Source organism: Brienomyrus brachyistius, chromosome 19 (genome assembly GCF_023856365.1).
Source record: "Brienomyrus brachyistius isolate T26 chromosome 19, BBRACH_0.4, whole genome shotgun sequence".
NCBI classification, from domain to species: Eukaryota; Metazoa; Chordata; class Actinopteri; order Osteoglossiformes; family Mormyridae; genus Brienomyrus; species Brienomyrus brachyistius.
The window spans coordinates 9,212,227-9,226,997 of NC_064551.1; the positions used below are offsets into that span (position 1 = coordinate 9,212,227).

General features: G+C 46.6%; 1 protein-coding gene across 1 annotated transcript in view; it reads left to right on the forward strand.

Annotated features, from left to right (window-relative positions):
* Positions 1 to 14,771, forward strand: part of myt1la (myelin transcription factor 1-like, a) — a 68,112-nt gene that overhangs the window by 24,057 nt on the left and 29,284 nt on the right. Inside the window, 2 exon segments of the mRNA XM_048986405.1 lie at positions 10,703 to 11,097; positions 11,867 to 12,772. Of these exon segments, the coding sequence (XP_048842362.1) occupies positions 10,703 to 11,097; positions 11,867 to 12,772 (1,301 nt within the window).

Sequence of the window (14,771 nt, forward strand, 5' to 3'; positions counted from 1 at the left end):
TCACATGTATGGGTGTGGAAGGAATCTCCAGTTTCTTGTGACTGCTGTTGTAGTACCTGAAGGGTTTGGTGAATGTCTTTGCTATCCGTTTCTGCCGAGTTTCAATGGAAATATGAACTGGACAGCCCGGGATTCCTGTTATATGTGTTGTTAGAATTCTTCCCCAGTGCTTGTTCCAGAAATAATTGTGTCCTTTAGATGATTTATTCAGCACAGAGTATTTATGAAAATCTGCCCAATTTTTACGCCTGCCCTGGCAAGTCACCAGAGCGTTAAATCCAGCCTACCCTGGGCGTGTTTAATAATGACTCTTCACTCTGTGGTATTTACCGCTTCGAAAAATGATTGAAAGACAGGTCTCCCAAGTCATGTGATTGGGCGACGCCCCCTTGCAGACTGTTTTGTCACAGACTGTACCTGTGGAAGGCCTTCCCTTCAACTGGAGGAATGCAGTGATGATGAATTGCAGATATGGGCTGAGAGGCGGAATTGGGGGGCGAGATAATCCTGAGGGTGGGAAGCTGTTAGGAGGCTCTGCTGTGAGCACACCGGGACTGGAGGGGGGGGGGGGGAGTGCAGAGATATGGAGGAGATTAGATATGGCTCATCACCTGCACAGCCTCGATCTGCTGTCAGTTACATGACACCCTGATACACAGTGCCGTAAAACTCAGGCCCCGACCCTCATTTCCACGGCTTTCCTGGAATGCCAGGATATCTGGCATGCCAAACACGGAGAGAAGCTGTGCTCTCAGGCCTGGCTGTTTCCGTTTCGGGGAATCGAGATGCAGACAGGGGGTTATCATACAGTGGTGTATCACAGAGCCATGCCATCAATGGCATGGCTGTTTATTACACAAGAACCTCTGTGAATTAAAAATGAAAAACTGTGTGAATGATGAATTATTAAACTGGACAGAGTTAAACAACCAAAAGACAAACCAACAGGAGCATTACTAGCTTTAGTGTTAATATAAATAATACCGTGTATCCTACAGTATGCTTAGTATCAAGGAATAACACTAAATCAAAATACTAATTACTAATTAAATTACTAAATAATACTAAAGAAGAGAAATTCAGTTAAGTTATTTCAATTAAATAACTTAAAATTCAAACACTACAAAATTACAAAATCCTTCCTGATTTAAAATTGCTTCTTGCCAAAATGGTCTTTGAGTGTATTGACATGTTTGACGTGTGGTTACCTGTGTGTAGATCTGCCTTTCTGTGATCCGTCAGATATCGCAGACCGTCATCACTAACGAACGGCACACCACCGTCACATCAGACACATTAAAGGTGTGTTTAGAGGTTTAAAAGCTCAAAGCCAGGCTCACAGTCCAAACACATCACACACATTCAAAATCGTGCCTTCAAAAATATAGATCCTTCATTCCCCTGTGCAAGTCCTTCGTCCGATAAATACAGAAGATTTAGCCTTAGGTCTGGCAGCAGTCGGCTTTTCATAGCCACTATAGGAGCTGCAGGATAAGTACCTGGACAGCTGGGATAATTAGGTTTTAGTCCAGGTAGAGCTGGCCGATACGAACTATGAATATATGAGTCTGAAACTCGCAGGCTCAGTGAGGGGTCATTTTTGGGACAGGATACAGGTCCATCGCACGGATGTGGACATCCCTAAGCTCCTTAAGGCTCAGCACTGCAGTCGACATCTTTCAGTCAGGTGACGGCGCCCCCGGCAGGCCATAGCCAACGCCTAGTCAAGCGCTGTGTTATATAAACTGCACTAAAAGCGGACGCGTACATATATATTTTTTTCCTGTGGCTGCTCGGTTTGAATCCGGTTGCCATGGCTACAGATGGAGGGGCTGCGGGGTTGGGTGGCGGTGGGGGTGTGAATAATTGCCTGTCTGCTCGGGATGCCGTCCTGGAGTTAGAGTCGAGAGCTTCCTCCCCTGATGAACGCCTCATTCGCATTCCGGCAGCAGTCCCAGGGCGTGATACCCGCGGCATGACGGATCGCTCTGAGAGGGCGCCAGCCGGGAACCCATCCAGGTACCATCACAGGGCATCATGCAGCACAGTGGCAAACTTTCTCGACACCTATGGAGGGGCTTAAATAATTAAAAAAATTTAAAACCAAACTTCATGCAGCTCTTACTTAATAAGAGAAACTGGATTTCTGCACTTTAATCCAAACACGACCAGTTCTCCCATTAGCCCATCCCTTCCCAGCTCCGATTCCCAGTATCTCCCAGGCTTGTTCTGTCTCCAGCCTCTTTTTCAGTGCCCGTGTATATTTAGACAAAGAGGGTCATGCATTGCAGTGTTTTGCACATCCAGTCCCTGCCCCGCTTCCCAGCAGCTCCACCTGAGCTAATCAGAGCCTTGATGATTCACTGATTATTTGAATCAGTTTTGTTAGTGCTAAGATTCGGGGGGGCGGTGGGGGGGTGGGGGGGGCAGCCCTTTGGATGGGCAGACCTGGGAAGAACATGCAGCGGATGAAGGATTAGCAAATAGCAAAGATATCACTGGAGCGTTTTGGTTGTTTCCCCATGGTCTCACACAAACAGCAGACAAACTGGAGCCTCCCCATGACCCTGTCCCACACAAGCTGGCCGCCGATGATGTGATGCTGAATCGCTCCTCCTGTCAGCATCGCCAGCTCGTCTCAGCAGCCACCCCCCACATGCAGACGGTCCTAGGGCAAACAGTGACATGGGACACCCTGTCACATTATTTATACAGGACATATTTACTCAGGGAGATACGGCTAAAGATGGAGGGTCTTCATGTTGTACCCTTGAGGATGTGAGTGTTTAACACTAGAACTGCCAAATCTACGCAAATTTGCGTAAATTCCCTGGGCCTAACACCTACTAGCATCCCTGCTGAGAGTTTCTTGGGCCATTGTCCTCCTGCTTTTGTTGTGCAAACACACCCATTACCTGTGAGGCCTGGCACATTTGCATTTTTTTACTCAGAGCAGCTAAAATCCAAGGCAGGCTAAACCTCTGTGTGTGACATGGAAACCTTCACAAAAGTCTGCCATATCTATACCAAATATCCCACATGCTGACTGACCTGCAAATATGAAAGACACACATTCACAAAATATATGGAAGCACAAGTCTGTTTTATTTATAAAAAAAATTGAGTGTTTCAAACTTTGCAGTGTTTGCAGACCCAGTGACCATCATCCCTGCATTTGGCGCAAGTGAATTTGTAACACTTTGCACTGGTAAACCTGCTGCGGTTTCTGTTGCAGTTCTCCTGTACCTGACACTGAGTTGTCCATACAAGTCCTGGCACAGCAGCAGCCTTCCTCTGTCCCCATAGCCTTTTGTGGCATAAATTGGCAATGGAGTTCCTTGGCTAGATGACTCAAAAAGAATCTTCTTTTGCCTTCCCACCCTGTACATGCCTTGTACAGAACGTAGGAATTTGCCACCACCAGGTCCAGCATGTTGTAAAATACAGCTACTGGCCACCTGCATGTTGCTGCTCTTACGGAATACATGCGCGCCATTTGGTCCAACACATTTACACCACACTATAACAGCAGAGAGAGAGAGAGTCATGAGTGTATTTGCTTTTTTTCTACCTTCTTTCTATATAGGCCTGTATAGTACATATCAGAAAACATTGTAGCACTGATGTAAAATTATACACACATTCACATACCTTCATGTGGTTATAGTCTGTTATCGTGTTGGGTTTCCTCTTTCTGCCTTCACAGATCGCCACATCTTGGTCCAAGGAACTCAGAACACACACAATCTTGTTTTTTTAGGTGCATAAATTGTCAAGGAGACACTGCCACTTCTAAGCACTGACGCGGAGAATTCCTCTTGCTGTGCAGTGTCCTTTGAAATTGGAGGAAGTTCATACCAAACTTTATTCCCTGTGCTCAGTAGTGTTCAGTTTTGCGCTGAAGCAGTCTGTGTGACAGTGCCAGTGAGGTGAAGAAATTGTCCGTTGTGACATTTCTCCCGTCATCCAGAAATGGCTCCATCAGACTCATGACCATGTTCTCTGCCAGCCTCTCCCTTTTCTGGTGACTGGGGTCCTTTCCCAAGTTAGGGGACACGTTGCAGACGTATTTGGTCTCCAAATCTGTGGCCATCCAGAACTTGATCCCAAATTTGTCCGGCTTGGATGCGATATACCAAGTGACATGGAATGGATCCACATCTACTCCACGTTGTCTTTCCACCGGTGTCCCTCAGGGCTCGGTTCTTGGCCCTCTCCTATTCTCCCTCTACACTAAATCTCTTGGCGAAGTTATATCCTCACATGGCTTCTCCTACCACTGCTATGCCGATGACACTCAACTCATCCTCTCCTTCCCTCCCTCAGACACTCATGTCTCCACTAAGATCTCTACATGCTTGGCAGACATCTCATCTTGGATGACCACTCACCAGCTAAAACTCAAAACTAGTAAAACTGAGTTGCTTTACATCCCGGCTGACTCATCCCCCCTCCAGGACCTTGCGATCTCCTTTGACAACTCCCTGATCCGTCCTTCGGTTTCTGCTAGAAACCTTGGAGTTACCATAGATGATCGGTTGTCATTTTCCTCACATATCGCCAGTCTTTCTCGCTCTTGTCGGTTTCTCCTCTTTAACATCAGGAGGATACGTCCATTTCTTTCCACCCAGGCTACCCAGATACTCGTCCAGTCCCTCGTCATCTCACGCCTTGACTACTGCAACTCGCTTCTAGCGGGTTTACCACTGAGCGCCATCCGTCCCCTCCAACTGATTCAGAATGCAGCTGCTCGTCTTGTTTTCATCCTTCCCAAGTTCTCCCACACCACTCCTTTGCTGCGCTCCCTCCACTGGCTTCCTGTAGCTGCACGCATCAGATTCAAAACACTGATGCTCGCATACAAAGCCAAAAATTCTCTGGCACCATCCTACCTAAAGGACCTCATCACACCCCGCTCTGCACCACGATCTCTCCGATCCTCCAGCACTGCTCGACTGGTCCCACCTCCCCTCAAGGCACAAGGAAGACATGCATCTCGGCTCTTCTCTGTCCTGGCATCTAATTGATGGAATGAACTCCCCCTAGATGTCCGAACAGCTGAATCCTTGAATGTCTTCAAGCGACGACTCAAAACTTTTCTTTTTCAGAAATACCTGACGTAGAACTTCTATATTCTTACTCGACTCTTTTTCTGGTGTGTGTTTTAAAAAAATTAAATAAAATAAAAATTCTGCACTACTCAATGGCGTTCTCAGAGATAGTATTCGTAGCTGGGGTCCTTATTGAGCTAGCATCGGAAATTCATTGCAGAGTCTCAAAGCACTTATGTAAGTCGCTCTGGCTAAGGGCGTCTGCCAAATCCTGTAAATGTAAATGTAAATATACTGCATGGACAATGAACCTTGGTCGAGAACAGCTGTACATCTATGTTCATGTGTTCTCCTGGAGTGAAACTTTCAGCACAGTTCTTGGTGAAGGCTGGCAGAGAACGTGGTCATGAGTCTGATGGAGTCATTTCTGGATGACGGGAGAAATGTCACAATGGACAATTTCTTCACCTCACTGTCACTGTCACACAGACTGCTTCACTTTACTGGGCATGGTGAATAACGTTTGCCGTGAACTTCCTCCATTGGCAAAGGACACTGCACAGGGAGAGGAATTCTCCACGTCAGTGTTTAGAATGGCGCGCATGTATTCAGTACGAGCAGCAACAAGCAAGTGGCCAGTAGCTGTGTTTTACAACATGCTGGACTTGGTGGCCGTGAATGCCTACGTTCTGTACAAAGCATCTACAGGGTGGAAAGGAAAAAGAAGATTGTTTCCGATTCTTCTAGCCAAGGAACTCCATTGCCAAATACAGGGATGATGGTCACTGGGTTTTCAAACGCTGCAAACACAGACTTTGAAAGATAGACAGACTGTGTGGGACAGTAACCACTGAGACAAAAGGCAGAAAGATGACGAAGAGATGAACCTGGAACTGAGGCACGGATACATCAATTTTTACATGAACAGCCAAACATGCAAAGCTGGAGAGATCACACAAAAACAAAATTCACTTTTGGTGTTATAATTCAGTGATGGCCAATGAAAATGAAATGACATTTTATTCTGTATGTGTATGAGCATGTCAAAAACCATGGACCATGACTTCACTCAGCTTATGACATTTATATACAAACATGCATTGGAGACTGAAGTGTTAGCATGTTTTCATTTTATTCATTTCATTCTATTAGCAACTTTTCATTCTATTTTCACTCAATTTGTTTTATAAATAACACAGACTTGTGTTTCCATATATTTTGTGAATGTGCGTCTTTCATATTTGCAGGTCAGTCAGCGTGTGGGATATTTGGTATAGATATGGCAGACTTTTGTGAAGGTTTCCATGTCACACACAGAGGTTTAGCCTGCCTTGGATTTGAGCTACTCTGAGTAAAAAATGCAAATGCGCCAGGCCTCACAGGTAATGGGTGTGTTTGCACAACAAAAGCAGGAGGAGGATGGGGCTGAAGACCTGCGAAAATCACAGCAGGGGTGACAAACACCTTGGGACTTTCAGCAGAGAATAAAAACTCGGTAAATCTAGTGTTAACAGGAAGAAACTGTGTAGTACAGCAACCGTACTCTTCCTAGACTCTGTATTTGGAGGTACAGCAGCCGTACTCTTCCTAGACTATATTTGAAGGTACAGCAGCCGTACTCTTCCTATACTATATTTGAAGGTATGATATTCTGGTGAGTGCTGCCCACTGGTGGCCCATTATGTTGTTTTATCCCTTTCCTCTCTTTCTGAGGCCATTGGCACTGACCCAGCATCACAGTGCAGGACTTGCGATTCAAAACCTCCCAGACGATGAGCGGCCTACTTACATGTCCATGCATAAATACATACTAGCACTTCATTAGCCGCCTTTTTGTTGCCTAATTTTGTGGGAAGGTCTTCCTTATTAGGGTTATCCCCCTTAGGTAATCAGAGACACCTGGCAGAGCGGCCACCATCACGGCATTGTTAATTTTTTTGGGGCGGGGTTCGCTGCCTGGATGTAGCATCACCGCGCCTGGCTCAGGCAATGGCACGGACGGCTAATCCCGCTAGGATGCCATGAGGATATCACCATGGAGACCACATTCCACCGCGTGAGCTGGCGGATTCCGTTAGCTTCTATGGCAGCCCCCGTGCGAGTGGGGGGGGGCACGAGCTAAGCAATGTGTGCCTGTGAGTGTGAAATAGCCGGTTCTGGGTTCTGGATGCGGCCCAGTATGCTGCAAGCCTCCATAACAGCCCCCGCACCAGCACAGCAACAACAAGAGTGGTGCCCCAATGACAACTCCTTTATGTAAATGAAGGGGGGGGGGTTAAATAAGGAGATAAACTGACAGGGCATGGACGAAACACGTCCACTACTGATATCCTCCCTGGGAGCGTGAGAAGAGGCATGGACGGGGCCCAGGGAGTGCCGGGCCCCTGTGACAGCTCCCATGGGGCTGTGAGAAACGGTCCTGCTGCCGTCCTGTGGGTCCGGGCCAAGCCAGCAAAGGGACACGTGCCCTGAACCCTGCCATCCCCACCCCCAACACCACCACCACCACCACTACCCCTGCAGAGATGACAGGCACTATCTGCTGTTCTCCCTCCTCAAAGTGCCTTTCATATTATAAACCAATTTGGTGAGGGAGGACCACACAGGCTCATTATGGTCTGGGGTTAGAGGCAACTGGGAACTCTTTCAAGGAAGACAAAATTCCTTAATGAGGTTTAGGGCACTTGTCAACTTTACAGATTTGTATCCTTTTAATTGACCACCCACATTATCTCCATGTCATGAGTTGTTTTTTTTTTTACTATTATTATTACTGGTCCAGAATTACTTTAAAAATGAGAAAAGGTTTTAAGTGGAACAGTTATAAAAAAAATCCAAAAACATCCAGCAAGATGGACCGGCTTCCCATTGGTTAATTATTCCAAATCAATTGGAACTGCGCAATTCCTATTGGACAGTTTTCACAAAAGTGAAATCGACTCTCATAGAGACTGCGGCAAGACCCGCAGACAGCTCTCCGAGAATATCCCGCACAAACAGGGTGTCAGGCGAGCCTCCTCGTTTAAATGGAGCCTAATTACCTGTGGATTTTTAATTGGTGTGCCCTACCAGCAGAGAGCAAGGGAGTGCCGCTTCTCAGCAGACAAAGAGAGATCCTGCTCGTTAGTCGGTGGCGAAACGCCGATAAAAATGCCGGAGACATTTACTGCAGGCTCGCCTGCGTCAAACTCTACTGCAGGAACGATGTCAATGATATAACGTGTGAGAATAATTACGGTTTTATATGCGTATGAACAGAGCGGTAAAATCACGGCTTTCCTCTCTGTGCGAATAGCAGAGATGACGGGACGCCGGGTGCAGACGCGGAATAGATAAGTGGCACCAGGAAATGAAACGGGCAAACAGGCTGACTTTGAAATCGAAAGCGTTTGCCTTCCTATCAGGCTCTCTTTGCTGGGTATGCAGCTTATTAACGCGATTCCCGCGTAAAGCCCGCGGTCGCGCGCTAACAAAGAGATCTTTAGGAGGCGTCCGTACAAAGGAGCTTTGATAACGCATAAACAGCGATATAAAAACATAAGAACACTGATATAGCCAATGAAGCAATATTATCCAGCTAAACGATTTATTATAGATTAGATATGTATATTGGTGAATCTCATACTTGATAGAAATTAAACGTGATTTAAAACAAAATAACGGTAAATCCACAGCCAGCAGTTTCAGTTTACGCGGCTATGTTGTGGGGATCGATAATGCTCTGCTGTACACCTTGTACATTATAGACAAGCTGCCCAAACTGTAACAAAATGTGCGTCTGCATTGAACTGCGATTGGCACTTTTTTCACTGATCCGGTGATGGAAAGGAATGTGAGGTTTTCCATGAGACTTTGCAGCCCCAGATCACCCTGCAACTCCCCCCAAACACAGAGCCGTGATTAGGCTCCCCAAGCTCAGTAACACTGCTCAATAATTCAGGGACGTACGGAACTGTGTGGCCCTGTGAGTCCCCGGGGCCGCAGATAGATTGCAGCAGTGCTCTTTAACCTGACACCATGCGTGTGTCGCATTAGTGATAGCAAGGAGGCCTTGGCGCAGTCTGAGTTTTCAGGAAGGCGCCGAACCTGTGTTAGGAGCCTAACCGGGGTGCTAGAATAACACCCCTATCTTCCTGCAGACAGACCGTCCAGGTCTAGGGTGTCTCCTGCCTGAAGTCCTGTGCTTTCTGGCATAGGCTCCAGGCTTACTGTGCCCCTGTGCTGTACTTACAGATAGGGATGGACTAACTTCTCTGGGGGCCCTAGGCTGACATTAGTATGGGGGCCCTAAGTGGGACATTCCAGCTTTTTTTGAAGCCCAATGAGGAGGGATAGGAAATTCAGAACAATTATCTGGTAATGAAAACGAGGATGCCGCTGGTAAAACTGTTCAGGGTGGGGAGGGGAGTTCTTTTGGTAAAATTCGCCCATTGATGACAGGGAGGTATCGCACCAGCAGATCGATTGGCCAAATTTAAAAATTTTAACCATTACCTATTTTGCCGTGACCCTAGGCTGTAGCCTAGATAGCCTATGTGTTACTCTGCCCCTGAGGCTAAGGTTTGTCTTGAATTTTCACATATGTTCATTTAATTGTTTTCTTTCTATGTCTGTCTGCAATTTGTCTACCACTCTAGCGGGACAGTATCAAAGACTTGGGAGGTGTAATGTTAGTTTTGTATGTTCGCGCTGTTTTCTTCAGTTAGGCTACTTTGTATCTGTCTGCTTGGCAGTGAAACAACCGGTAGCCTACAACTAGACTCCAGTGTTAAAAGAAAGCTGGGTAGCGTGAAGTCTCAAAATAGGAATAATCCATTACAGCTGGGATAGGGAGAACTTGAAAATTCACTAAAATTCAAATATCAGACGTGTTGTTAAATGTATTACCTTCTGTCCATAAATGTAACTTCTGGAAATTCTGTCTGCATGGTACCCCTAGTGATAGGGGGCCCCAGATGGCTGCCTACACTGTCAGAAAACAGGGTACAGCCCTGGTACAGTATTATACCCCAAGCTATAAAGAACATGAATGTACCCACAATGGTACAGACATGTTCCTCAGAGTCCATTTCTGTAATTTTAAAGTTTACATTTACCTACAGCCAGCGTACACTTTGAAGGTAAAGCCCCAATGACAAGTAATTGGTACTATTTTTCTGACAATGTACCCTTGTCTTTTGGTAAGCTTTTATTGTAGTTTTTTTCTAAACATCAATTAATAGTAATACATTTTTAGGTTGTGATACTAGCTTTGCTGAAATCCAAAATAATTCTGATACACAGAATACATGGGTTGGTTTGATGTTAATTCATTCAAGGTAGGGGGCATAAGAAGGGTCAAAATTTTTATAAAGATGCCAATATTATAAGCCAGTGATATGTTTTGAGTCAGTGAGTGACAGGGGAGGGGACACTCCAGACGCCAATAAGCTTTCAATTGGGCCCATTGCCCCTGTGGCCTCTGCCTTGTATATACCCCTGTATTGATAAGTAGGGATTTCCGTTGATTGCTAGTACTAGGTAGATGTTATGGTTTTAGGAAGAGTGTACCGAACACTAAACTTAAAGTCGTGTGTCTCTTTGTGTCTGCCTGTCTGTTTGACTGGTTGTCTGTCTATCTGCCTGGCTGTCTACCTGTCTCACACCTACAGTGTCTATGGCTGCCCTCTGGCTAAGAAGAGGAAAACTCAGGACAGGCAGCCGCAGGAGCCCTCCCCTAAGAGGAGGCCTACGCTGATGCACGCCGACAATTCCTCCTTGGACGAGTGCTACGAAACAGACGGCATGGAGGAGGTGGAGGAGAAGGAGCTGGATGAGGATGAGGAGGATGAAGAGGAGGAGGAGGAAGAAGAGATGGAGGAAGAGGACTTTTCAGAGGACAATGATGAGCAAGGGGAAGAAGAGATCTGTGAGGCAGAGAGGGAGGAAGAGTTAGAGGCGGAGACACTGGAGGATGGAGCAGAGGAAGATGAGGAAGGAGATGAAGAGGGAGAAGAAGAAGAGGTTGAGGAGGAGGAAGATTATGAAGAACATACAAGTGACAAGGGTAGGAATAACTTTGCAGAGATGTTGGAAATGCTTTTAACTTGGTAATGAAACTTAAGATTCGATTTATTTACTTGTCATGGGATGCGCCAGTGGTCTTAAAAAACATGCAACTTAAAATATGCAAATATTTATGGATATTTTGAGAATTCATGTGAATATTGCAGTGGGCAGCACAGAAGACTGTCCCATTCATTTTGGCATGATACTGTAGATATTTTTATTCAAACATCTCCACACTAGAATTTAAACCTCTCAGATAAGTTGTGATGAATGTTGTCCTGCACAAATAGCATGTATAAAGATTTTAGCTATAATCTCAACACATAATCAGAGAACTACACACCACTTCCAAAACTCCATTCCTCTATTAGCCCATAACCAAGAAGACTGTGATCAGTGTTTATTCTTGGTAGAGGTTTAAGGGTAGACCTCCATAAATGTTTAGCTTCATCTTCATCTGTCCATTCCCTCACTATATCTGACTATTTTTTTTCCTTTGACTTTGCCCCCAACATCCCTAAAGATCATGAGATAGATGCTTAATAACTGTATCTTGTTTGTGGAGTCACCACAATTTTTATGGGAAGTGAGCTGCATGGAAAAAATAAGTAAAATAATGCTCTCTTTCCCCATTTGTATAGATTCATAGGAATTCTTTAGCTTTTGCATATCTCAGCTTGTTCTCTTTTAAGATATACCTCAGCCCCTCACCACATGGTGCCTTCAGTCGGAGGCTGTGCACTTAATGCTCGCTCTCTTTTCAACAGTGAGCGGTCAGATGAACAGTGGACAGAGCAAAGCAGCTCAGGTGGCCGAGAAAGATGGTGGCAGCAACAGCATCAATGCTGGCGCCGCAGATGAGTACGAGAACTATGATGAGCTGGTGGCCAAATCCCTGCTCAACCTGGGCAAGATTGCCGAGGATGCAGCCTACCAGGCCATGACCGAGTCGGAGATGAACAGCAACTCATCGAACAGCGCTGGCGAGGACGATGATGAGGAAGAGGAGGAGAGGGAGCGGCTGGGGCGCGGTGGCCAGCTAAGCCTGGACGTCGAGAGCGATGTGGTGCGCGAGACGGTGGACTCCCTGAAACTGCTGGCCCAAGGGCATGGCGCCGTGCTGCCTGAGCAGCTGGAGGCGGCGGCAATGGAGGTGGGTGTCCGAGTCGGTCGGCTGGAGCAAAGTGAGGAGGAGGCCGTGTGCCTCAGCAGTCTGGAATGTCTGCGTACCCAGTGCTTTGACCTCGCGCGCAAGCTGAGCGAGACGCAGCTGGCACAGACGCAGCTGCATGTCCCCACCCTGGAGCAACTGCCCTGCCTTGCCCAGGAGCGCCGCTACTCTGACATGGCCAACCTGATGAAGCTGGAGGAGCAGCTGAGCCCGGTGTCCAGGGGCCCTCGGGAGCGTTGTGCAGGCCGGGGCACCGAGGAGGACACGGCCTCTGTGGTCTCGGACCGCTCCGAGGAGGCCTTCGACGTCACTAAGGGCAACCTGTCACTGCTGGAGAAGGCCATCGCTCTCGAATCGGAGCGGGCCAAGGTGATGAGAGACCGCGGCGCTCCAGAGGGTGCCCACCTGCACCAGGAGCACAGCCCACGCCGGAGTTGTGTGGCCGAGGAACGCAAGGCCCGCCTGCAGCAGGACGCAGCCAGGCGGCCATATTACCCAAAAGGTAGGTGGGTCGCGATCCCACTTAATTGGAGGATCTGAGTTTACTACTCTAGTATCCATTCATAATAATTCTTGATGCTATGGACATGTAACCTTAAGGGTGTTGGTTTAGATCCCAGCTTGTGCTCTGCTTTTGCACTAATCCTGATTCCTACAGCTCACAACTGTGGACAAACATGACGAAATGATGATAATAAATGAAACAGTACCAGTATATAACATTTAGTACTGCTGAATGTCAGGCGTAGTGTTATTGGCAGAGTGTGCGTACTGTTATGAATATTGTGTTATTCACTCAGTGTTTAATGATGTAGACTCAGTGTGCATAGTATTATACACTCAGTGCATTTACTGTTATAGACTCAGTGTGTATAGTCTGTTATTGACTCATACATTATAGACACTGGACACTAGATATGCTATAGACACCATAGTGTCTATAACATTATGCACACCATGTCAACAACAGTATATGTGATGTGTCTAAAACAGCATTTTCACACTGTGTTCATAGCTCTATATGCAATGAGCCATTAACACACAGCATACAGTATTTGACACACACAGCATAGTATATTTCACACACACAGCATTTTTGTGTGTTTTTTAAACACACCCCACACAGTGTTTCACACACGCACACAGCGTACAGTGTTTCACACACATACAGTGTACAGTGTTTAACACACACAGAGTGCAGGGTTTAACGCACATTTGGTCTGGGCGATATCATATAGATATTATATCACAAATGCGCAGTAATCACTAGGGTGTCAGATGATGGACAAAACATTCGGCCAGATGCCAACATTTTGGTACTATACAGACATTTATTTACACCTACAATTTGTTTAATAAATGTGTCAGACTTTAAACTGCAGAAAGTACCGCCGCACCACCGATATCACTTTATCTTGTTTATCCACAAGATCTCCTCTTAAAAGATGTTGTGGCTCCTGAGCGATTCCTTTCTTCACCACCTCTTCAGTACACTGAAGTATACCAAGATAAAAATAAGCCATTTTTACAGATTTCTAACTTTTGGGTGTCACAGAACACATCTCATTAATATTTTAGCCGTATTACTAATCTGCTTATTTATGGCCAAATTGTGGGAGTCAATAAATGTCGATATAGTGCCGAAAGCCCTGAAGCCCTGGTGATTATTGCATATGCGCGATATAATATCGAAATAATATTGCCCAGTCCTCACATACGGCGTACAGTATTTCACATATACAGCACACAGTGTTTCATACACACAGCACACAATGGTTAACATGCACACAGCACAGTATGCTTCACACACACAACACACAGTGCTTCACACACAGCATGCAGTGTTTAATACCCACACAGCGTGCAGTGCTTCACACACATACAGCACACTGTGTTTCTCACACACACACAGCGTACAGTGTTTAACACATCCACAGCACACAGTATTTAACACACACACACTGCTTACATACAGTGTGTTAGACACAGGGCACAGGGTCCCTGTCATGGTATGACTGTAAAACGAGCCAGACGCTACCCCCACCGCCCACTTCCGATCGGGCATCCTCGCAGAGCGGTGACCCGGCTGTGGCGTCAGTACGCGTCACTGGGGCCTCACCTCGGCAGGATGGAGTCGCTGCTCTCGGCGCGGGCGGCGCCTCCCGTGGCAACGGAAGCGGGCCGACTCGGCTGCAGGATGGCGGCAGGCTATATTTAACGCCGGCGGAGGGCTTTGGAACCGCGAGCCGCTGTCACTGGCATCGATCCGCATGGATGCTGGCCGTGCTGGAAGCCTTTGGGCTCCTGATTAATACGGCTCACTGTATGCCTGGGGAAGGACGCGGAGCTCCAATCGATGTCTAATAAACAAACTGAAAAAAAGGAGCACGCCACAAATATGTGACATTACACTGTGAAGGGCGCTCCTTCCTGCCCTATGAATCATGGGGCCTTGAATGATGTCACTTCTTTTGCAGGCCAAAATTATTATGCTGCTTCTT